The following is a 25,141-nucleotide window of genomic DNA, read 5'->3' on the forward strand; positions in this document are numbered from 1 at the left end:
AGAAATTAATTTCTAGGGAAGCTGGTGATTACCTAGCAATTATTAAATTTTATTGGTACAGACATCTAAAAAACAAAAGTTGGAAATTTGTGAAAGAATATCAGTGACAGAATGCAACATTAGCAAACATTAGTTAAATGTTTACTATATTCTAGATACTTTACACACTTGCATTGGTCTCCTCTCCTCCTCATAATTACCCTATCAGGGAGAAACAATTACTGTGCTCATTCACAGATAAGCAAATTGAACCAGAGAAAGATTAAGTAATTGGTCCAAGTTCACACATCTAATAAGTAGTGGGCCCTGTAATATTTTTAAAATACAAGTCAAGTACAAACATCAAATGAATATCAAAGAAAATCCAACTATTTGAAAAATCTCCAGTCAGTATTTTTATCTTGGACACAGTTTTGCACTTGATACTTTCTTTTGTAGGAGACTAATGGTTTCTTGCCATTTCTTGGTATACTCTGTTATTCCTACTTCAGGAAGTATTTTCCTACTTTGTTTCCTTAATTTTTAAAAAATGTTTTTGAGGTATAAGTGACATATAACATCGGTTTCGGGTATACAACCAGACTTTACTTTTAACATAATTAGATTACATTGGTTTTAGACAAGAAAATGGACACATTAGTATAAAACGTCTTAAATATCATATCCAATTAGAAAATCCTACCGTAGTAATATTTCTGCATCATTATACCCAATAGGATGCACAGGGATCTTGGGAATTCCTACTCCTTCTTTGACATCAAGTCTAAAGGTGTACTCTGCAGAAATTGTATAAAATGAAAACATCTGAAAAATCTGGGCAAGGGGTATAAAGAAATGTCTTTTATTACTATATTTACTACATGGTTAAAATTATATCAGATTTACTACATGTTTGAAATTATATCAAAATTTAAAATTCCCCCAAACCCACTGATTGTTTTATCTAATATGACCTATTTAATTCAACAGTAAGAAATTAAATCACTCAAATTTTAATGTAAAATCAACTGTGGGGATTATAAATTTCCAAATTTGTTTTGACATTGCATGTAAATCTCTTGAATTTTACAAGAATATTTTATTTCCTTAGGGATCTCTTGAATCCTTCTTAGGGAAGCTTCAGTTAACTAGTTGCCTGGAAATTATGTCCCAAATTTTGAAACTAGGTATAACTGAAAAAAAAAAAATTAAAGGGAATTTATGAGATCTTGGGAATAATAAAGATCTTGTTCAAATGGTAATACAACATTCTCTTTAAAGGAAGACGAAAAAGTACTGTCAGACTTACAGCCTCATTGGGACTTTGGCTTTCAGCCAAAATAGTTGTATAGCACTAAAACACCTAGCTTAGAAACAAAGAAAGATTCCAATCAAATGACAGCAAGGTTCCACCTGTAGAAAATAGGAAGAAAAAAAAAATGAAGCAAAAATAAGCAAGGAAAGAACATAATAAAGATCAGAGCAGAAATATAAGAAATAGGAGACAGAAAAATGGTAGCAATTATGAATAAAATCCAAGCAGATTCTTTGAGAAGATCAATAAAACTCATAAATCTTCAGCAAGACAGTTTAGGGGAAGGAAGGAAGGGAGGGAGAAAAGTTGCCATGACCAGGAATAAAGAAGAGAATTTCATTCTCGTACCTGTACATGCACGTGTGTATGCACACGCACCTGCACACACACAGCATGAGAATATTACGAACAACTCTATCAAGTTTAACTTGGATGAAATGGATTAAATATGTTGAAGACATAAACTACTGAAGCTCACTTAACAATAAATGGACAACCTAAATAGGCATATACCTGTTTTAAAATGGAATTTGTAGTTAAAAACATGCCTACAAACAAAATTGTAGGCCAAGATTTTCTAGGGAATTCTACCAAATGTTTATAGGTCAAAATCTCTTGAAACTCTTACAAAACAATGAAGATGAAATAGTTTCCAACTCAGCGCATAAGGCCAACATTACTCTGATATCAAAATAAGACCAAAATGTACAAGAAAATCAATCTACAGGCCAATATCCTTCATGAATAAAAGGAGATACGCTTAACAAAATTTTAAACTCAACAATATACCAAAGCATGTGAAAGGATAGTGCATTGTGACCAAGTAGAGTTTATCCTAGGTTGGGAGGGTTGGGTTAATGTCCAAAAATCTATTAGTATAATTTAATGAAAGTAACATAACAACTTATTATCATCTCAAGACTCAGTAAAAGCATTTGACAAAATTCATTATATAGTCCTAGATAAATGTGCTAAAACAAAAGCTCTTAGTCCATTAGAAGTAAACTCCCCCAATCTGACAAAAAGAATCTAAAATAAAACCTATAGCCGAAGACTGGATTTTTTCTTCTTGAGGCAGGATCAAGGTAAGAACATCTCTGCTAACACCTTTTTCCAGGAATGTACAAGACATACTAGCCAGTATACCAAGGCAAACACATTTTAAAAAGTAAAAGTCCTCCAGACTGGGAAAAAAAAACATACTTGCAGAAAACATGGTCGTCTATGTAAAAACTGATGGTATCTATAGAAACCTACTAGAACTATTTAGTAAGTTCAACAAGTTTGCAGGATACAAGATTGATGTATTTCTTCTACAAATTAAGTTATTTCTACTTACTAGCACTGAACATAGGGAAATAGAAATTTCAAATATATTATTAAAAAGCATACAAGTAGGAAACACATATGGGTAAATGAGAAAGATGTGCACAGTCCATACAGCGAAACTACAAACATGCAGAGATAAAGAGTATCTAAGTAAACAGAATCGTGCCAGGTGCATAGATCAAAATATTCATTATTTAAGATGTCGATTCTCCCCAAATTGACCTACAGATTTAATTCAATCTCAATCAAATTCCCAGGAAACTTTTCAGTGGAAATTAATAAACTGGTTCTAAAATTCACATGGAAAGGATCTAGAATAGCCCCCAAAACTTTGAAAAAAATGTAACTTGGAGGGTTAGCATACCTATTAGAATGTAAAATGAAAACGACTGACCAAACTAAAGGTAGCAAGGATACAGCAACTGCAACACTCCCGCACTGCTGCTAGAATGTAAAATGGTACAACCGCTTGGGAAAACAATTTGAAAATCCCTCTGAAATTTAAATACGCATATCTCATATTATCCTGTCGTTCAAATTCCCTCTGAAATTTAAATACACATATCTCATATTATCCTGTCGTTCAAATTTCTATATATTTACCCAGAAGAAATAAAAGCATATGTAAATATGAAGGCTTGTATACAACTATTATAGAGGTTTATATATGAGTCCCCAAACTAAAAAAACAATCCAAATGTCCATCAACAAGTAAATAAACAAACTGCAGTGTCTCCATTCAAGAAAATACTTGGCATAAAAAGGAATCAACTACTGACACAGACAGCAACATGGATGTGATGAGGGAGCAGGAGGCTGGCTGAGGACAGAGCAGAAGCTGGCGCCTTGCACCCCCTCCTCACCCACTCCCCTCCATATGTGTACCATTCCTCAGGCACCCCTGACCACCATAAAACGATAAATAGTGAACTTGCAGGGATCGCAATCCTGCAGAACAGGAATCTCCCTTGCTCTACAGGTATCCTAGAGATCTAAACAGGGAGGTTACCTTATCAATAGCACAAATTTCCAGAGGCAAATAACTCTCATTTCCTGAAGCCCTAATGTCCCCCTCCCCACCATAAACTGGAGGACACTGAGGTAGAAGGGAATGTAAATGATAGCAGGGTCATAATACCCCACTAAGAATCTCCCAACTATCTTGATGTTAATGCCTGACCTAAAAACGACATTGATCAAGCCATAAGGGCAAGGACTCCCTCCGGCACCTTGTAGGCCCTCCTTCGCATGTGAAAACTCTGTTGAAATCTCCCATCCCTTCACCACCTCCCCCCAACCGCAAGGTATATAACATGCCTACCCTCAAACAACCCGGGCCAGCAGCTCTTCCTGCCCACGGGTCCTGTCCCCTGCTTTAATAAACCACCATTTTGCACCAAAGATGTCTCAAGAATTCTTTCTTAGTCATTGGCTCTGGACCTCAGCCCACCGAACCTCACCTAGGTTCTAGAACTTCATCAGATGCATCTCAAAACAACTAAACCGACAGAATGCAGATCAGTAGTTGCCTAGGGACGGGCAGGAAGTAGGTAGGAAGGGTTTGGAGGAAAGCATTACAAAGAGAGGAGTGAAAACTTTTGGGTAATGGATATGTTCTTTATCTTAATTGTGAAGGCAGTTACACAGACGTTTTAACATGTGAAATGTGAAAAGTTTTGACAACACCCCAAAACTGACAGGTATTCAAAAAAATAATAATAATACAAATGTATGATAGCTAGAGAAGTATAGTATCACCAAGCAATTCAGAAAACCAAAGTTCTAGTTTGGTAAAAGTAGTATTACTTTGGGTATGGGGGTCTGTGTTTCTGCACCTCTGCTAAAAGTAGAGAGAAATCCAACTGACACTTCCCCCTCCATGTGCACACCTCATGAAAATATAAAACAAAAGTAATACATGGGAAATGTTTTTTTAATTCTTAGCTATAGTAATCCAAAATATTGTAACTTTTGCAGTTTGAAGGTTATTCAATAGATGTTCACTTTTAGGTCTTCACTAAGGGCAAGTAGAATTTGTGCAAAAATGGGTGAACCAGGGCAGGCCCATCCATGCTTACCTTTAGCCGGATAGCCTGGAGTGAGTGGGTCACCAGCACCATTCAGATTTAGCACATTCCCTCTCTGCACTGCAGTTCCAGGAAGGTTCCATCCTTTAGGATAAGGCTGTACTGCAGGGGCAAAGTAGTCCGCTGGATCTGAGTACAAGATGATTCCTATGGCTCCTGCTAACATGGCATTTTTAACCTGCAGGGGCAATGTGCAATCCGTAATGGAGAACTGGCAGATGATTAATTTGTCTAAGAGAAAATCAATTTAATAATGTAAGGAATTGGAGACTCTGCTTTTTATGATGCTGCTACACATTCAGTTTTTTATGCCTTAATTACAGTTTCTCTCCTGGGGGAACTAAGAGCTCTCATTTATTTTAACAACTCTAAGCAAGCTCCTCTCTCTTCTATGAAACATTCCTATTGTGGCCAAAACTGCAAAATTAATGACTCCCTTCTTTCTACCTCTTCTATTTTGTACATATTTCTGTGATAGGATGGATCATTGTATTTTAAAATACCTTTAAGATAACTTTCTCTCTTGCTAGACTGAGGATGTTTTTAGAAAAGGGACCATGTCTTGTTCACTTTTAACTACCCACCCTCCAAAGCCTGGCACAGCACAGAAATACTTGGAGAACTCAACTAATTTAAAGTTCTATACAGAGCGTGTGAAAAATTGCTGACTGTATTTTGTAAACATTTTCTAACAATGTAAACTAACCACAAATAGGAAAATCTTTCCAGCAGGATTCTGAAGTCTCCATTACCAGAAATATTGTAGTGAAAGGTAGATAACAATCAGTTTTGGCTAACTAAAACACACTTCAATATTCAGAAAACATTCCTACAATATGAATGGGAGAACAATCTGTCACAACTTTTTTGAAGGGCAATTAGATGATGCCTTCCAAAATTTTGAAAGAATATACATGTTGACTTGGCCATTAAATTGCTAGGAATCCATACTACAAAAATCTTCATATAAATATTCAAGTGGGTATGGACAAAGATGTTCACAATGGAATTATTTTTAATAGTAATAAATTCAAGCCAAGCATCTGTCAACATAGGAATGGTTACACTACTTATCACTTCTATAAAGTATTATGCACCCATCCAAAATAACAACATATTTACTTAGGAAGCAGTTCTATAGAATTAACTACCAATTAAGTACCAGGCACTATCATAAGTGCTTTCTTTTTTTTTTTTAAGATTTTATTTATTTATTTGACAGAGAGAGATCACAGTAGACAGAGAGGCAGGCAGAGAAAGAGAGAGGGAAGCAGGCTCCCTGCTCAGCAGGGGACTAGATCCCAGGACCCTGAGATCATGACCCGAGCCGAAGGCAGCGGCTTAACCTACTGAGCCACCCAGGTGCCCCCATAAGTGCTTTCAAACATAAAGTCATTTAATCTTCGTAAGGATTCTAGGAGATCAATGCTATTATTAGCATTCCCACTTTATGTATAAGGAAACACTGACAAAGGAAGATAAGTAACTTGTTCACAGTAAAAGATCAATAGAACAGAGAGCCTAGACTAGACCAGAATCTATGGTGTATGGATCTAATCTAGAGTCCTCTACTCTTAATCACACATTATACAACAACACTCAGTGTTTTGATGTGGAGGAGTACCTATATATTTTTGCTGAGTGAGAAAATAAAATTAAATATAGTATATGATGGCATCTTTGTAAAAAATGTATAATATTTGTAAAATCAGCATATAAAAAAAGATATTTATATTCATATGTCACAGAATTAGGTCTAAGAAAAGCTGTGAAGATTGATCACATGTGGGCAATAAAATGGGTCATGTAGGGGAGCTTTCATTTTCAGTTTACATAAAATTTCCCTCAAAAAAATTTAAAAAGCATATTTTGTTGCTGTAATAAAAGTAATTTCCCTTTCTAGATGTATGAGGTAACATAAAAACAGGATTTCCTGGGTCATTGTCCCAGAGTCCTAGGATCGAGCTCAGCGGGGAACCTGCTTCCCTTCCTCTCTCAGCCTGCCTCTCTGCCTACTTATGATCTCTCTCTGTCAAATAAATAAAATCTTAACAACAACAACAAGATTTCCCATGCAACCATGGCCAATAGGAAGATTTTTTAAATACATATAAATTGAGGTAATTCTGGAAAACATGATGCAAGCTGATCATTTACATTTAGAGGATATACACAATCCTCTTCTCTCTAGAAAAGGAGGTGATACAATACTTTATTTCCTCTGAAGATTTTTCCATATCTTGCAATAACAATCTTTCCACTGCAATTGATGTTCATCTCTCTCTCCAGTTTGAAAAAATCTTCAGTACGAGCATAGTTCACATATATAAGATCTCCCTATAAAAAAAGAAAAAATTTGAAAATATATAGGCTACTGCTATAATTAAAAGGAAAACCAATGAATAAGTTTGATCCACAATATCACATCATCAAAAGTTATCTTTCCTAGATTGGCCCTAAAAAACTGGTATGTGCTAATTCTGTATGTTTTTAGAAAATATTTCAGTACTTCAAAAGTTCGAAAAAAATGCCAGTATGTAACACTTTAAACAGTGTCTTCTGTTTTGAAGAGATTATCAGCAGGTACTGAACCAAAGGAAATAGAGATCATTTAAAAATCCCAGCTATGTTTTAAACAATTGTAAAATAATAATAAAAATAATAAAATGCCTAGGAATAACTTAACCAAGGAGCTGAAAGACCTGTAACCTGAAAATTATAAAATACTGATAAAAGAAATTGAAGAAGACACAAATAAATGAAATAAATAAATAAATATGCCATGCTTACAGAGTGGAATTCATTTAATATCATTGAAGTGTCCATACCATCCAAAGCAATCTACATATTCCACACAATCCCTATCAAAATACCAACAGCCTTTGTCACAGGACTATGAAAAATGATACTAAAATGTGTATGGAACCACTGAAGACTTCCAAGAGCCAAAGGAAGCATGAGAAAGAACAAAGCTGGAGGTTATCACAATCCCGATTTTAAGACAGACTACAGCACTGTAGTCATCAAAGCAGCATGGTACTGACGTGACAACAGGCATAGATCAATGGACCAGAATAATGTCCATACGTAAACCCACACTTACACAATCAACTAATCTATGACAAAGGAGGAAAGAAAATATAGTGAGGAAAAGACAGTCTCTACAATAAATCGTACTAGGAAAACTGGAGAGCTATATGCGAAAGAATGAAATCAAGATACTTTCTTACACCAGCCACAGAAATAAACATGGATTAAAGCCCTAAAGAGGAGTCCTGAAGCCATAAAACCCCTAAAAGGAAACCCAGGGGAGTAATTTCTTTGACATCAGCCTTAACAACATTTTTTCTAGATCTGTCCCCTTGGGCAAGGGAAACAAAAGCAAAAATAAACAATTGGGACTTCAGCAAAATAAAAAGATTTCCCATAGTAAAGAAAACCACAAACATAAATAAGAGGGGAAAGATAGTTGCAAATGATATATCCAATAAGGAGTTAATATCCAAACTATATAAAGACCTCATACAGCCCAATACCAGAAAATAAATACATACACCCATAATCTGATTAAAAAAGGCAAAAGACTGAAATAAACAATTTTCCAAAGAACATATACAGATGGGCTACAGACACATGAAAACATTCTCGACATTAGCAATCATCAGGGAAACATAAATCAAAATCACAATTAAATATCACCTCACATGGGTCAGAATGGCTTCTATTAAAAAGACAAAAAATAACAGGTGTTGGCAAGGATGTAGAGAAGAAAAAATCCTTGCCATTATGTTAGTGGAAATGTAAATTGGTGTGATCACTGTAGAAAACAGTGTGAAGTTCCTCAAAAACTTAAAAATAGAAATACCATAGGATCCAGTAATTCTGCTACTGGGTACTTACCCACAGAACGCGAAAACACTAATTCAAAAAATATATAGGCACCCTAATGTTTACTGCATCATTCTTTACCAAAGTGTCTGTTGATGGATGAATGGATAAGGAAGAACTGGGGTGTGTACATGTGCATATACTTAACCATAAAAAAGAATGAGATCTTGCCATTTGCAACTACATGGATAGACGTAAAGGATATTATGCTAAGAGAAGTCAGTCAGAGAAAGACAAATATGATTTTACTTACATTTACTTACATGCTGAATCTAAATAAACAGACTTCAAAATACAGAGAACAGAGGGTTGCCAGAAGGGAGAAAGGTGGGTGGTAGATGAAACAAAGGAGATTTTTAAAAGGAAAAAGAAATCCCATGTTTCATTTTTAAATACCACTTGTGTGGTATGATCTATAAACCTGTAACAAAATCAGACTATGAACAAAGGAAAAGAGCTTGTGGAAACTTCTACTGACATTACCGTTTTGAAGATTCAGCAGCTTGTTATTTCAGAGCGGCATCTGCTTTACAAGGCTACAGTTTTTATGTATTTGTTTTTTTCTTATTCTTAAATTTTTTTTTAAAGATTTTATTTATTTATTTGACAGACAGAGAGATCACAAGTGGGCAGAGAGGCAGGCAGAGAGAGAGGAGGAAGCGGGCTCCCCGCTGAGCAGAGAGCCCAAAGCAGGGCTCATCCTAGGATCCTAGGACCCTGGGATCATGACCTGAGCCAAAGGCAGAGGCTTTAATCCACTGAGCCACCCAGGGACCCCTTAAATTATTTTTAGAAAGTGTGTTCGTAGCACTGAATCTTTAAATATGGATCAGCAAGTATGATTTACCTAATCTCCTTGGTTCTAGTCCTTTACAGATGCTTTAAATAACAAAGGAAGGCTTAAAGAGTTGAGTAAAAGTCGTTTTACCTCTGGCATGCCTTGGGCTGAGAAAGCGTTATATGGTGGAACAATATTTGTAACATTCTCATATCCATCAGGTGGCGGCTCAAGGTAGGAGGTATTGAAAATCTAGCAAGAATTGAAATACATGAAGTTGGAAAACAATATTCCTGATTTTTATTAAAGAATAATGCCCCCAAGTGTACACTTAAGACTAAACATTCTGACAGTAGGTTCAGTAATTGATCAGGTAAATTCCACTGGCAACAATGAGCAAGAGCTTTATCGTTCTTACCACCTTCAAAGCAGTAGCAACTTCAACAAATGCACGCAATCTCGGGTGACTAGGAGTTACCATATCAAAACAGGGCTGTGAAGGTGGCACCCCCAGGATTCTCCTCCATTTCAACTTTCTTTGTTGGACCCCTTTTCTTTCAAATGCATTTAAATACTTCCTGTGTTTTATCCCCGTCTATGATCTGCCTCATTTTATACTCTCTTGTCGTCAGATTTCACTGACTCCCCAAATTTTATCCATAGTCCGTACGCTTATAATGTCCACCTTTCCAGATATGTATACTTATGTACATTTATATATGGACATCTCCATCAACACAAGGGCCGGATGATTATTTCAGCTTGGATGTCCAGACTCAACATGTCTGACTTTGAATTTCTCATCCCTCACCCCGGCCTGTTGCTTTCTGGCTTTCCTTGCTATTACTAGTAGCATCACTAGCCAGCCGCCCATACCACAGATACTTCAGAGTCATCCTGAACTCTGTCTTCATCTCCTTACTCCAGGCAATCACGAATGAATTTCCACTAGTATTGCCACCTAACTATTTCTTAGATCATCCCTCTTCCTCATTTCTACTAACATCCTGATTCAGGGCTTCATCATCTTTTACCTGGACTGTTCTCATAAGACCCCAATTTGAACTCCTTGTCTATCAAGGTCTAACCGGCAGATGACCCAAACTATCTAAATAATGCCTCTCTTGCCACATCCTTCCATTTCTTAGGACTTGTCAATGGTTTCCATTCACTGAAGTTGAATTCTAAGCACCTTAGGACAATGTATAAGCCATTCTGTGACCTGCCCCCAAAACATATATACTGGTTTATCTCCTACTCTGGCCAAATTTGTACTTTACATTTTTGAAATACAGAAAATTTTTAAGTTCCCCAGCAATACTAAGTTAGTTATGGGTCTCCAAATCTTTGCCATTATTTTCTCTTCTGCCTGGATTCTTCTACTTTGCTTTTTCTTTTTTTTTAAGATTTTATTTATTTATTTGACCCAGAGAGATCATAAGGAGGCAAAAAAGACAGGCAGAGAGAAGGGGGAAGCAGGAACCTGAGATCGGGACCTGAGCCAAAGGCAGAGGCTTAACCAACTGAGCCATCCAAGTGCCTGCCCCCTACTTTGCTTTTTCATGTGGTTAACTCCTTAGGATCTTTCATGACTCTCATATCAGAAAGGTTTTCTTTTAGGAAACCTTCTCTAAGTCCCAGACTGGGCTAAGTGAATCTTTTCTGTGTAAAGATCCCAAAACATAATCTTCATAACACTCACCATATTGATTTAAAATGACGTGTTCCAACAACTGCCTTGACTTACTTAATACAAAAAGAATCCTGTTCCTAGGCTTCATTCCATCTTTAAAACTTAGCACTGTGCCTAATATATAGTAGACACTGAATCATTAGTTTGCAACTTATCAATTTTCCAAAAAATATGAGCTCCACTGCACTATTAGCCAATTTCTATTTTTACTTGACTCTACATCCCAATTCACATGAACAACAGGGGTTATAAACCACAATAAGTACCAACAATTCCACACCTCAATTCCATGTTCATCCATGATTGATATATAGTTGGCATTTGTCTCATTAGGGTAGGATAGGAGAACATCATAATGAACCAACTTGGCTGAATCCAGTCCAAATTTCTTCCACTGGGTTTGGATTTTCTTGGCAAGAAGTAAATTTCGTTCTGTTCCTGCCAGATGAGGGAGCTTTGTAAAAGAACTACAATGAAAATAAGATACAAGTGGGAATTAAAGACTATATTCAGACAATATGCCTCAGTACTATTCTAGATGCATCACTCATCCTTTAGGTATTATCATTTCTACATCAAAGATTTTTAAAAAAGCTAATGGTACCAATTTCTAGGTATTCCATTTTAAAAATTGTGTTTAAATACAATATTCACAACATGATCCCCCGGAAAAGAGCATATGCCATGGTAAACACAGGCAGTCAGCAGTATGAGAAAGCACCTTGGGAGAAGATCAGGCCTCCATACGAATGGTGCTCCTTCCTGCTGATCATCAGTAAGGGAGGATATTTTGGGTGGTAGAGGGGGCAGGGCAGTTCATAATGTTTGCCAGAGACCAGCTGGGCAGTCTAAACTGTATACTTCCACTGTTGTCGTATTTATTCTGTTGTTTATTGATCTCATTAAAGTTGAAAGTCCACGCATTTTTATTTTTATGTTGCCTACTGCTTAGTTTCTGCCTATTATTCAGATATTATACAACAGATTTGTTGAACTGAATTAGGGCAATGTTCTCTTGGTTCTGAGTATAAATGGGTTGCAGCATTTAAGGGACCGCACAAAAATTATTTTTACATAGGCTGATTTTACATGAAGGTAAATAATATTTTAAAAATAATTTCTCACCTTTCTCCACCCCACCACCCCTTCAGTAAGAGAATAATATTTTTATAAATTGTTTTTTTTAGCCAACCAGGACACAACCAAAACAAGATAGGCAGTAAAGGAAAACAGACGTTTGCTGAGAACTTACTACATCCCAGGCATGCGACCAGGCACTTTCACCTGGGTTACCTCGAGCAGCCTTCACAACCCTTCTCCCATTGTCCTCATTTTGCAAATAAGGGAATTGAGAGGATAGTTAAATAATTTCTTCATAATGTCAGTCATTAAATGCTGGGACTAAAATATGAAAGTCATAGTTGTCTGACCTTGAGAAATAGTGATAATTTGAAATCATTCATCTGATATTATTCAATTGCCTGAACTCCTTGTATGGCTCTCTATATCGTGAGTTTTTATAGAGTTCACATTCAAGCATGGCATACTGGGCCCTTTTTTATCTGAGCCACCCTTCCACCTTTCCATTTTCATTTCCCACCACTCTCCATATAAAATTCTCCACCCATAAATAAATAAATAATCTCTGCCCCATGGCATTTGGTAGACTCCTTTTCCTCCTGCAGTGGCCACCTATGACCTTTGCACAAGGTCTTCTCTGAGACATAAATATTGTCCCATCTACCTCAGTTTCCCTGTCACCACTTCTTTCATTCTCCTTTTCTACAAGAGAAAGCAAGCTACTTATCACCCATGAGGACTCCTCCAGCATCTTCTCCTATTAAGCTTTCCCTTTCTATATCATTAAATGAAACCTACAGGTTATGGATATTTAATATCTTAGCATATTTGTTTTAAAAAAAGCATTGTGTTTATAGACAGAAGGTATTTTGTATACATTAAAAAAGAGTGGGGCTTGAGATATTTAATTTCTACTTTATATAATTATTGTCTTATTTTCTACAGTGAACAGAAAAATTCTGAAGAAAATAATGGATTAAAAGTAGATGGAAGAAGATATACCATGTATACATAAGTGTAAGGAGGCTGATGTGACAATATTTCTACCAAATAAAATAGACTTAAAGGTAGCGATTACCAAAGATAAGGATGTTTCATAAAGATAAAAAGGTAGTCTGTCTTAAAGACCTAACAACAGGGGCACCTGGGTGGCTCAGTGGGTTAAAGCCTCTGCCTTCGGCTCAGGTCATGATCCCAGGCTCCTGGAATAGAGCCTCACATCTCTCTGCACAGCCAGGAGCCTGCATCCCCCTCTCTGTCTGCCTCTCTGCCTACTTGTGATCTCAGTCTGTCAAATAAATGAATAAATAAATCTTAAAAAAAAAAAAACTAACATTAACATGTATATGCCTAGTCAATGGTCTTCATAATATAGGAAGCAGAAATTTACATAATTAATGGGGAAAAATATGCATTTTCACACTCCTGGAGATTGTGACTCCTTTCTTGATATAATTTGATTCCAATGTCCCTAAAATCAGTAAAAGAATAACTAGATTCCAAACCAGATAAAGAAAAAAAAATCATGATCATAGAAATTGATGTGGAAAAATAATCTTTTGACAATATCAATATCCATTCAGGATAAAAGAAAATGCTTAGCAATCTTGGAATAGAGGAGAGTTTTCTTAACTTGATAAAGATCATCTACAACAAATTTTTAATTTTTTTAAGATTTTTATTTATTTGAAAGGGAGAGAGAGAGAGAACAGGTAGGGAAACAGGTAGAGAGAGGGAGAGATGGAGGGAGGGAGAGAGAGAGAGGAAGAGGGAGACGCCCATGCAGATTCCCCACTGAGCATGGAGTCCCATGCCCACCAGAGCTCAACCCCAGGACCCCAAGATCATAAGATCATGACCTGAGCCAAAATCAAGAGTCAGATGCTCAGTCAACTGAGACACATAGGTCCCCTACAACAAATCTATGAACATTATCATACTTAATCAAGAAATTCTGAATGTTTTCCCCCTAATCTTAGAAATAACAACAACAAAAGATGTTCACTCTCATTCCTATTCAACATACTACTGGAATTTCAGTCAGCACAATAAGAACAAGACAAACAAAAACCAGACAAACAGGGGGTATAGCTCAGTGGTAGAGCATTTGACTGCAAAAACCAGACAAACAGAAAAACCCAAGTGTAAAATGCATACAGTTTAGAAAGACAGAAATAAAAGTGTCCCTATTTGAAGATGGCATGAAAATCCCAATGAATCTACATGAATTTAAACAGGCCACAGGATACAAAATCAACACAAAAATCAACAGTATTTCTATATATTAACAACAAACATGTAGAAACTGGAATTATACACAATATGACTTACAACCACTCCAAAGAAAATAAAATACTTGGATGTAAATTGAACAGTACATATCCAGGATCTGCATCCTATAAAATTACAAAATGTTATAAAAGCAAACAAAGGAGATCTAAATAACTGGACAGACTATGTTTATGGATTAGAAGACTGGACATAGGAAAAATGTCAAGTACCCTGAATTGTTCTATAAGATTAGGACAAATACTTTCAAAATTCCACAGAGACGTAAATATGTTTAGTCTATATTTTATATGAAAAGGAAAAGGATATGGAATAGCTAAAACAATTGTTTAGAAAAACAAAATGAGAGGAATCATTCTACACATTACTGAGCCTTACTATATGGCTTCAACAATCAAGGCTATGTGGTATGTGCAGAGAGAAGACACACAGATGAATAGAGCAGAATAGAGAAGCCAGAAATAGACTCACACAAATATGCCCAACGAATCTTTGACAAAGGTGAAAAGCAATTAAATAGAAAAATAGCCTTTCAACAAATAATGCCAAAGCAATTGGACATCTACAGGCAAAATAACGCACCTCAGCCTCACATGATGTCTTATGCAAAAATTAAATGAATCACAATATTCATATAAAATGTAAAGTATAAAGTTTCAGGGTGGAGGGAAGAGAGGGGAAAAGAGATCTAGAATAAGCGTTCTTAGATATGAACCTAAATGCATGATCCATAAAAGGAAAAAGCAATAAACTGGACCTCATTAAAATTTAAAACTTCTAATCTACAAATAACTCTGTTAAGACATGAAGAGACAAATAACAGAGAGGGGAAAATATTTGAATACCACAAAGCTGACAAAAGGCTTATCTAGAAAATATAAAGAACTCTCAAATCTCAAGAGGAAAAAAACAAATAAAACTATCCAAATAGAAAATAGGTCAAAGACATGAACAGACATTTCACTGAAGAGAGTACACAAATGATGAATAAGCACATGAAAGGATGTTCAATATCATTAATTATTAGGGGACTGCAGTTTAAAACCACAATGAGGTATCACTATGCGCCTGTGAGAAGGGGTAAAATTAAAAATAATGATGTCAATGGAAAACATTAAACAATACACCTATACTGGAAAGCAGGCAAACTCATCTAAAACTAAAAATGTATTTACCATACAACTTAGCAGTTTTTATCTTTGGGCATTTATGCCACAGAAATGAAAACCTATGCTTATGTAAAACCTGTACATAAATGTGAATTGCAACGTTAATCATAATATCCAAAAACTAATCGTAAATGTCCCTCCATGGTTGAAAAGTTAAACTATAGTAACCCCCCCATGACAAATAAAAAAAGAGACTGGCAGACTCTATATTTTAAAGGTGTTATTTGTCTTCCAAATTTATCTATAGAGTTGAGTAAAAGAGTTTAGTAAAAATTCCAGGTTTTTTGTAGGAATTCAGAAGGTGGTTCTAAAATTAACATGGAATACAAATGGCCCAAAGTAGTCAAAGCAATTTCTGAGAATAAAAGTTTATAGGATTAACTCCACTGGATTCTCGGACTTATTATTAAGCTACACTAACCAGCAGTATATAGTGTTGAGATCTATAGATCAATAAAAGAAAATGTAAAAATCCAAAACCAGGCCACACATATATGGTCAAGTAACTTTGGACAAATATGCAAAAGCAATAAAATGTGGAAATAAATGTTTTTCAACAAGTATTGCAGAAATAATTGAATATTTCAACTCTTATACCATATCATACACAAAAATTAACTTGAAGTAGACCGAGGACCTAAATATATAAGCTACAGTTATAAAACTTCTAAAAAAAAAAATCTAAAAGAAAACATAGAAGGAAATCTTCATACTTCTAATAGCCAAAGTGAGATAGAACATAGACTATGAAACAAAAATTGGGGCGCCTGGGTGGCTCAGTTGGTTAAGGATCTGCCTTCAGCTCAAGTCATGATCCCAGGATCCTGGGATTAAGTCCCACATCACTCTCCTTGCTCAGTGTGGAGTCTGCTTCTCCCTCAGCCTGCCACTCCTCCCGCTTGTGTGCTCTCTCTCTCTCTCTGGCAAATAAATAAATAAAATCTTAAAAAGAAAAAAAGGAAATCAAAACTTGGTCAACTGGACTTTACCAGAAATTTTTATTTCTGCACTTCAAAAACTCCACTAACAAAAAAGTCCAGCCAAAGAACAGAATAAAATATTCACAATACATGTCCGACAAAGGAATTGTACTCAGAATAAATAAAGAACTCCTACAACTCAATAAGAAAACAATTTAAAATAGGAAAATAGGGGGTGCCTGGGTTAAAGCCTCTGCCTTCGGCTCAGGTCAGGATCTCAGGGTCCTGGGATCAAGTCCCGCACTGGGTTCTCTGCTCAGCGGGAAGCCTGCTTCCTTCCTCTTTCTCTCTCTGCCTGCCTCTCTGGCTACTTGTGATCTCTGTCTGTCAAACAAATAAAATCTTAAATAAATAAATAAAATAGGAAAATATGTGAACAGATGCTTTTTGAAATGTGCAAATGTCCAATAAACATAGGAGATGATGCTTAACATCACTCGTTATACGGAAGATGCAAATCAAAACTAAAACAACAGACAAAACTAAGTGTTGACTGGGATGTGCTGCAGCTGGAGCACTCATGCATAGTCGCAGGAGTGAAAAACTGTTACCACTTTTGAAATCTGTTTGACATTCTCTTAAAAAGCTAAACATAATGCTTATCATCCAATACAGCCATTCCAAAAGAAATGAAAATGTATGTCCACACAAAAACTTATAAACACATGTTCATAGCAGCTTTGTTCATCATCATCAAAAATAAAAAACAACCCACTGGGTGCCTGGGTGGCTCAGTGGATTAAAGCCTCTGCCTTTGGATCAGGTCATGGTCCCAGGGTCCTGGGATCGAGCCCCACATCAGGCTCTATGTTCTGCAGGTAGCCTGCTTCCTCCTCTCTGCCTGCCTCTCTGCCTACTTGTGATCTCTCTCTGTCAAATAAATAAATCTTAAAAAAATAAAAAATAAAAAACAACCCAAAAGTCCAACAACTGCACATTATAAGATATCCATACAATGGAATACTAGTCAGCAATAAAAGCAATAAACTGATATGTGCAACAACCTTGATGAATTCCAAAATTATTAGCTGAATGATAGAAAACAGACACAGAATAGTACATATTGTATGATTCCATTTATATAAAATTCTCAAAAATGCAGAGAAACTCAATGACATAAAACTGATCAGTTGATGCGTAGGGCTAAAGGTGATGACAGGAATAAACTGCAAAGGGCATGATGTAAAATTTCTGTATCCTGACTCAAGAATTGGTTTGCTGAGTCTACTATATATCCGTCAATACTGTCAAACTTAAGGTTTTATATGATGCAGTTCCTTTTACATAAATTATACTTCAATAAAGCTGAGTTTGTTGTTGTTTTTGTTTCTTTTAATGACCCTCCTTTGAGAGAGTCTGAATATAGAAACAAACATCATGGTGACTGCCTTTAAGGAGTTCATTATCATTTCCCTGAAATGTTACATTTTTTCATGCTTAGAGGATGGTGGATTTGCACTGATCCTTTTGCTCTCATTTTGTCTAGTTTGTGTTACTTATATTTGCAATGTGGCATAAAGGTTTAGTTTGTGGCAGACAGTCTAAAACTTTAATCTCCCCTCCTTTAAATCTGAGTTTACAACCATCTAAGTCTTCCTGACAGAATGACCTTCAAATAAAATTGCTGATTAAAAGCAGGCATAAGGGAGAAACAAGATTCAGTTGCTGTCTAAAGTTACATGAAGTTGAAACATCTCTTTAAAAAGCAACCAGATCCTTTTTCTGTACATGAAGCTAAAGAAAGACCCAAGACCCACTTTTGCAACATTCAGATACATTTTATCCTGAGTGGTTAAAAGGGACATTCTGAACTATCATAAATTAATGTGAGATGGTATAATTTCACATAAAGATTACCCAGGTGAATATAACCAGTTGTAATATGCTTCTCCCTCTGAGATATTTTCAACATTTTTAAGACCAAACATCAAAACAAACTTACCGAAGAAATGATTTGATATTTTCAGCTTTCATCTCAGATACGAGTTTCCACCGTGTACTTTGATGATAGGGCGGTGAAGTTGTAGTTTCTTTCAAAGGCTTAATAAACCAGCCTAGGGGAGATAATTCATGCATCTATACTTGCCATATACTTACATAATTGCTTTTGACTTTACAAAAATTAGAAGCCCAAAAATTGTCCTTACTTCAGAAATAGCTCAAGGTGAGCTTTACAAAAATATTCCTATTAAGTATAGAAATCCTTCAAATTCTGCTATGCAGTGTAATTTTGAGTTGGTTAAAACTAGTTTTAGGAGATAATCTTTTCATTTTCCTACATGTTATGCACCAAGGCATGGGACTCTAACTTTCTTTTTCTCCTTGGGGTGATCTAGTTCGTAGTACCGCGTCTGACACACAAGAAACATTCCACAAATATTTATTTAATAAATGATGAAGGAAGGGCAATTTTTGCACTGCTGTTCATATTATTTGCTAGTTTTGACTCATTAATAGTGCTTGTAAATGAAACCACCTTTTTCATGCCTGTGGGGAATGATAGCTCTGACCGAACAGCTTTTGACAAGTATCCTGAGCTCACTGAACCTTTAATGAATTTGAATTTCAGTCACACTTCATTAAGAAGGTCAAAATGCATTCCATTCGGTTTCCAGTTGGGCTGAAATCCCTGGAGTTGGCCACATGCAGGGAGCTCAGGGAGCCCACACAGCCTCCAGGGTTGCTTTCTCTCCCTCCCCAGCCTCGGTAGGGTGAAGTGCCAGCCCTGCACTGGGGAGAAGGGGTTCATACTTACCCACCATAAGTCCTGCCAGGAAAGATGCCAGCGCTGCAGCCAAGTACATCCAAAGATAGAGACGGCCCCTGGACGTAGCCATGACTCCCTGGGGACGGAGCTTGGTGTTCGGGAAAGAGCCAGCCTCTAGCCTGCAGACCAAACAGAGGGCACGGCAGGGGATGGGGTGAGTACCTGCCCACCAGCAGGCTTTCTGCAAAGCAGGGGCTGCCTTACTGCCCTCCAAAGCACAGCAAACAACTCCAGTCCCCTCTGGTCCTGAGGGGGCCTTAACGGGAAAGAGGAAGTCTGGCGAGGGGAGGAGACAGAGACTTGCTGTTGGCAGGCAACTTCCATAATGTTGATTCTGCAGTAACCAGGACAGTCTGCTGTGGGGAATGTGGAATGGGTGGCTAAGGAAATGTGTCCCTAATGGTTTCCTAAAGAACTCAGTTGTTAACTTTAAAAATAAAACTATGTTGTTTTACCAGCAAAAGTGGTTGAAGAATAGCAGACAATTACCATTGCAAACATGCAGGCTACAGCAAAACCACAGGCAAGGGGGAGAACAAAGCAGAGCGCTGGTCTTTTATAGGGGAAAGCTGGAGGCATTTGGTAGGGCTGTTGTAAAAAAAAAAAAAAAAAAAAAAAAAGTCCATCAGCGTACACTAGGGAGTTTAAAGTATAGTGGCCTTTCATTGGCTGAGCTGTTGCTGGTGGGGGGAGAAAATCTTTATTCCTCCTGCTGGGGAGTAAAATGGGATCTACTTGCAAGTTGTATCTCTTCCTGTTGGCATCTCCAATTGGTGGTGAGTGGTAGGATGTGAGAGCTTCCTTCTTCTGGCTTCCCTACTCCGTTGAGTGAAGTCTATCTTTATTAATATTTACATTTCCTCCCTTTAATCAAGACCTTCCCTCAAAAGCATCAATGATTATGAGTCAGGTTTTCCACATTTCGTGGTTTTTGTCCCTTGTGTCCAGGATGGACCTTTCCTAGGTCCCATGTTGTTATGGCCCATGTTCCACTTAAGGCCGCATTACAGTAACAGGGAAGGTTTGGAGAGAGAACTCTCAGGCACTTCCCATTTCAAGTCTGTATCTTCTCAAGGTTATAAACATTGGAAATCATCTTGAAGTACTGAGTCACCAGCATCACCTTTTTGAGTACATTGATTTTTACAAAAGTGTGACCGGGAACAAAATACAGCACTTGAATTATACAAAGCATGACAATTTCAAATTGTAGAAGAGAGGACAACTGGTACCCTCCGTCTGAGAGTAGCCAAATAACATGCTTATTGGCACTTATTCCAACTTAGGGGAGTTTCTCCTACAGAAGGTTCTCCTTACAAAAACAAGCCTGTAGTAATACGCTTCCAGGAAGTCTCCGCTTAAAGCAACCATGAAAGCAGGTGAACAAAAGCACATGGAAAGAATTAATGGAGTGCATTTGGGAAGATAGAGGGCAGGTATAAACATGAAGCAGGAGCTGATGAACTTGCTGCAAAACGAACACTTCAAAGATGTTTTAAAATGGTACTATCTCAAAAGAAGTGTTTTGAAGCAAATGTGTCATCAATAATATCGATGTAAAGTTGTAAATTCAGAAACCATGAATTTGGGTAAGACTCAGGAGTCAGATCATGGTTCAGATGAAAGAATTCTGTGAGTTCTGCCCTTCTCACCCTTCAGAGAAAGCTCTCAGGATTGTGAGAAGGCTGTTTCCAAAAGGTCCTGTCAAAAGGAGACATTCTCACTTTTGCAAGAGTTTGGGAAATATAGAGCATTTTCTTTTCATAAAAGAGAAAGTAGTAAGGAAAAGGGACACAGTCCTGGTCTGGACATTATGGGAAAGTGGCCTCATCAGATATCATCTGCTTCAATTCCAGGAAATCTTCACTTTCAGATCACCAGCTGGTGTGCAGATCCAGTCAGGGTTCGTAGCTTTTTTTGATGTGTCATATGAGCCCAAGAATTTATTCCCTGGACTTTGACAAATCTTTTTTTTTTTTTTTTAAAGATTTTATTTGTTTATTTGACAGACAGAGATCACAAGTAGAGAGGCAGGCAGAGAGAGAGAGAGGGAAGCAGGCTCCCTGCTGAGCAGAGAGCCCGACGCGGGACTCGATCCCAGGACCCTGAGATCATGACCCGAGCCGAAGGCAGCGGCTTAACCCACTGAGCCACCCAGGCGGCCCAAGGGTTGGTTAGCAGTTCCTGATAAGGACCATTCCAGTGAGGTTGATAAGTTTCTCTGGAAGTATCTATTTCAATAGATGAAATCTCCAAGTTGCAGAGTACTTGAAGTCTGTCTCCCATGTACTTGAGTACATGGTGAAAAGATTGCTCTACCAAAAATCATGCTTATCTTCAGCAGAAGCAACTAGGCCTTTAACAATGTTAAAGGAGATCCCCTTCTATCTACTCCATGTCAAAGGAGGCAGGGGCCAAATGCTTAGGATATCCTGTGACTATCTCAAAGGGTGAGAGTTTAGGAATCCCAAGGTGGGTGGATCTGAAATTTAGAAGACCAACAGCAATGTTTTCAGCCAAGATATCTGGAGACTCTGTAAAAAATTTGTCAGTTAGTGCTGTTAGTGCAAGTAAACAACCCCAAGGACTTGAAGATGGTATGCACAATGAAAGCTGTAAAACTGGCCAAACAGCACAGACTTGCTAAAGCATCTGCCTGGTAAAATGACCTCCCTAATCACTATGAAGTTCCAAGGTGGGGCTGTTCCCCAGGGAGGGTAATCTTTTCTATTTTTTTTTTTCAAGGTTTTATTTATTTGAGAGACAAACAGAGAATGCAAGCAGGGGGTAGCATGGTGAGAGGGAGAAACAGGCTTCCCTCTAAGCAGGGAGCACATCATGGGGCTTGATCCCAGGACTCTGGGATCATGACCTGAGCTTTGAAGGCAGACACTTAGCTGACTGAGCCACCCAGGCACACCAGGGATAATCTTTTCCTAAGAGAATTTTAGCCACAGGATAAGCATTGGTCTGTCTACAAGGTGAAAGCCTTGGTCCAGTGAGATAATGAAGCATAATAATGAAAAGACATTTATATCCATGAGACAGGGAAGCTGTATAAAGTTCGTTTGTGTGAACAGGATTTTTTGGATTATACTTCAGACAGGTGTGACAAATAATGTGGGCACTGTTTGCAGCCTTAATATTTCCCCACTAACATTCCCAAAGACTTATTTTGTCAGTAGGCTAATGGTTTAATGATGGTGAGATGTTAAGTAGTGGGAATTCTAGGACTTCTAGCAAGGCAGGAGCGTTGGGTCTATACCAGAGTTATCTTTTTTTTTTTTTTTTAATGAAACCAATACTTATTAGATTTCCACTATTTTTCTCTCTCTAGTGTCAATTATTGGATAACTCTTATCATTTTTTTCCCAACTCATCATTTGAGAGAACATCCCTTTCAACTATGACAGGTTTTGGTCTTGGTTTCCTCAAGAACAGTGTTTTGTTGGAAATATCAGTGAGGTGGTTTCCTTTGGACTCTAGGAGTTTGAGTCTGGAAGACCCAGAAAGCTTAGTAATAGGCAGAGCTGCAGGCAATAGTATGGCATCTAATAAATTTGGGACATTGGAGCCATTTTTAATTTAAATTTTTTTTAAGATTTTATTTATTTATTTGTCAGGGATAGAGGGAGAGAGAGCGAGCGAGCACAGGCAGATGGAGAGGCAGGCAGAGGCAGAGGGAGAAGCAGGCTCCCTGCCGAGCAAGGAGCCCAATGTGGGACTCGATCCCAGGATGCTGGGATCATGACCTGAGCCAAAGGCAGCTGCTTAACCAACTGAGCCACCCAGGCGTCCCATTTTTAATTTTATTCCCACTGTTTAGGTAAACAAACTGCATTGCTTCCACAGCACTTCTAAAGTCATGAGCTACTCCAAAGGCATACCGACTATTGGTATAAATGTTTGTGACTCCACCCTTGGCTGTACAAGCCCAAGCATGGCACATAACTAAACCTGCGAGGCCAAAATAGCCACAGGTAAAAGTATGGACTCAGTGACTTCCAAAGGAGTTGTGACAGCACCCAACACAATATTCTCCATTTTCAGTCTTTATAGAAAAACCATCATTAAACCACGAAAAATATGCATTGGTTAGAGGAGTTTCCCATAAATTGTCAAAGGGAGTCAAAAGTTATCTGTCAGCATTAGGCAGTCATGAGGGATCTCATCCATGAAGGAGAGGATAATAGCAGGGCTAAGGTTACTACAGTGAGAAGAATGATATGAGTAGCGCTTAGCAGGAAGATGTCCTAGGAGGCAAGGCAACTGACTTAGTGTTCAGTGTGATGAGAATTGTTGTGGGGGGGGGGTAGCAAGGGAGTTCTGTACATAGGACACAGGACGGTTAAAGAGGATCCTGTGATTATTTCTCCAGAGTGGCCCTTAAGCAAAAGGGCCGTGGCAGGAATGACTCTAAGGCAAGGGGGTTATCCCCCTTCTACAGGGTCCAATTGTTGGTTATAATGCCCTGTTGGTTGATGATGTTCTCCTATTTTGGGGTGAGTTCTCCAAGGGCATTCCCTTCCCCCTCACATACAATGAGGAATAGGGGTAGTTGATAATCAGGATGTCTGAAGACAGGGAGCTTTATTAGGCTTTACTTTAAGGTCCCCAAAACTATGCCATCATGATCTTTCCAAATAATAGGCTCATTTTTAAATAAAACATATGGAAGTTGAGCCTTAAGAGAGAAGTTTGGAATCCATTTCAACAGTAGACAGCCAGTCCAAGGAAACATCATGAATGGCACTTGGTTTTAGGTTTTGGGAAGTTCAGGATTCCATGAGCCTACCTGGATCCAAATGTAGTCCTTGTTCTGAGATCAGATACTCTAAGTATCAAAACTGAGTTTGAGCAAACTGCATTTTTTCTTTGGAGCCTTTCTGCCCCTGTAAGGCCAGAAGTTTTAACAGGCGGATGCTGTTTTCCTGTAAAGATGTTTGAGAAGGGGAGCAGAGAAGCAAATCATCTATGCATTGTAACAAACAGAGCCTGCAGAAAACTTTGTATTATCCAAATCAGCTTTTGAGTTTTGTGAAAAGGAAAAGCTAATTGCAACCCTGGGCATTACTGCCCAGGCATAGTTCCACTCTTCCCAAGTGAAAGCAAAAAGACACTGGCTATCCTTATTAATAGGGATACTAAGAAATGCACTGCAATAGTGAAAAATTTGCTTTCAGTGGGAATGGGTATCAGTAGGGCATGGATTAGGAATAACAGGGTGCCAGGGGATAACAGTGTTATTTATTGCTCAGAGGTCCTGGACAAACCTCCATACTCTGCCATTGGGTTCTCTCACCGGTAAAAGAGGGGCATTATAAGGACTAGTTCAGGGGATCATGAGGCCCTGAGCCTTGCAATGTTATATTAGGGGACTGATGCCTTAGAGGGCTTCTTTATATATAGGTTAGTTTCTTAATTGAATTGATTAGTAAAGCTTTATTAATTCTGAGGAGAAGTTCTGATGCATCTGAATCTTGATGGGAAGTGCACTGTGGATTCTGCCAATATAATCTGAAAAGCCTGCCCATAAAGAGACTGGTAGCTGATCCAGTAAGAACAAGTGTTCACTGTCTGCAGATTCAGCCACAGTGATATCAGAAACAGAGTAAATAAGAGCGATCAAAGAGTTATTTAATTTCCCTGGTTGGCTACTTAGATTACTACTGTCAGATTCCAGAATTATTTCTTCCTTTTGGGAGAAAAATTCCAGTATGGTTATTTTCTAAGCAATCTTGGCCCAGTAAATGAGTAAGCCTGGAGGAACAAAGGAGAAGAGTGTGC

General features: G+C 37.7%; 1 protein-coding gene across 5 annotated transcripts in view; it reads right to left on the reverse strand.

Moving 5' to 3' along the window:
- The window catches only part of NAALAD2 (N-acetylated alpha-linked acidic dipeptidase 2), a 92,784-nt gene that overhangs the window by 34,991 nt on the left and 32,652 nt on the right, over nt 1-25,141 (reverse strand). For 4 of the 5 annotated variants that reach the window (XM_044258332.1, XM_044258333.1, XM_044258330.1 and 1 more), the window contains 7 exons: nt 19,343-19,473; nt 18,530-18,641; nt 11,350-11,536; nt 9,527-9,628; nt 6,922-7,047; nt 4,702-4,888; nt 683-776 (listed from right to left, as the gene is read on the reverse strand). In XM_044258332.1, the coding sequence (XP_044114267.1) occupies nt 683-776; nt 4,702-4,888; nt 6,922-7,047; nt 9,527-9,628; nt 11,350-11,536; nt 18,530-18,641; nt 19,343-19,473 (939 nt within the window). Of the gene's footprint in view, nt 1-682; nt 777-4,701; nt 4,889-6,921; nt 7,048-9,526; nt 9,629-11,349; nt 11,537-18,529; nt 18,642-19,342; nt 19,474-24,149; nt 24,169-25,141 lie in introns of those variants that run through there. The other variant, XM_044258334.1, reaches the window with a different exon arrangement.

Source organism: Neovison vison, chromosome 7 (assembly GCF_020171115.1).
Source record: "Neovison vison isolate M4711 chromosome 7, ASM_NN_V1, whole genome shotgun sequence".
Taxonomy (NCBI): Eukaryota; Metazoa; Chordata; class Mammalia; order Carnivora; family Mustelidae; genus Neogale; species Neogale vison.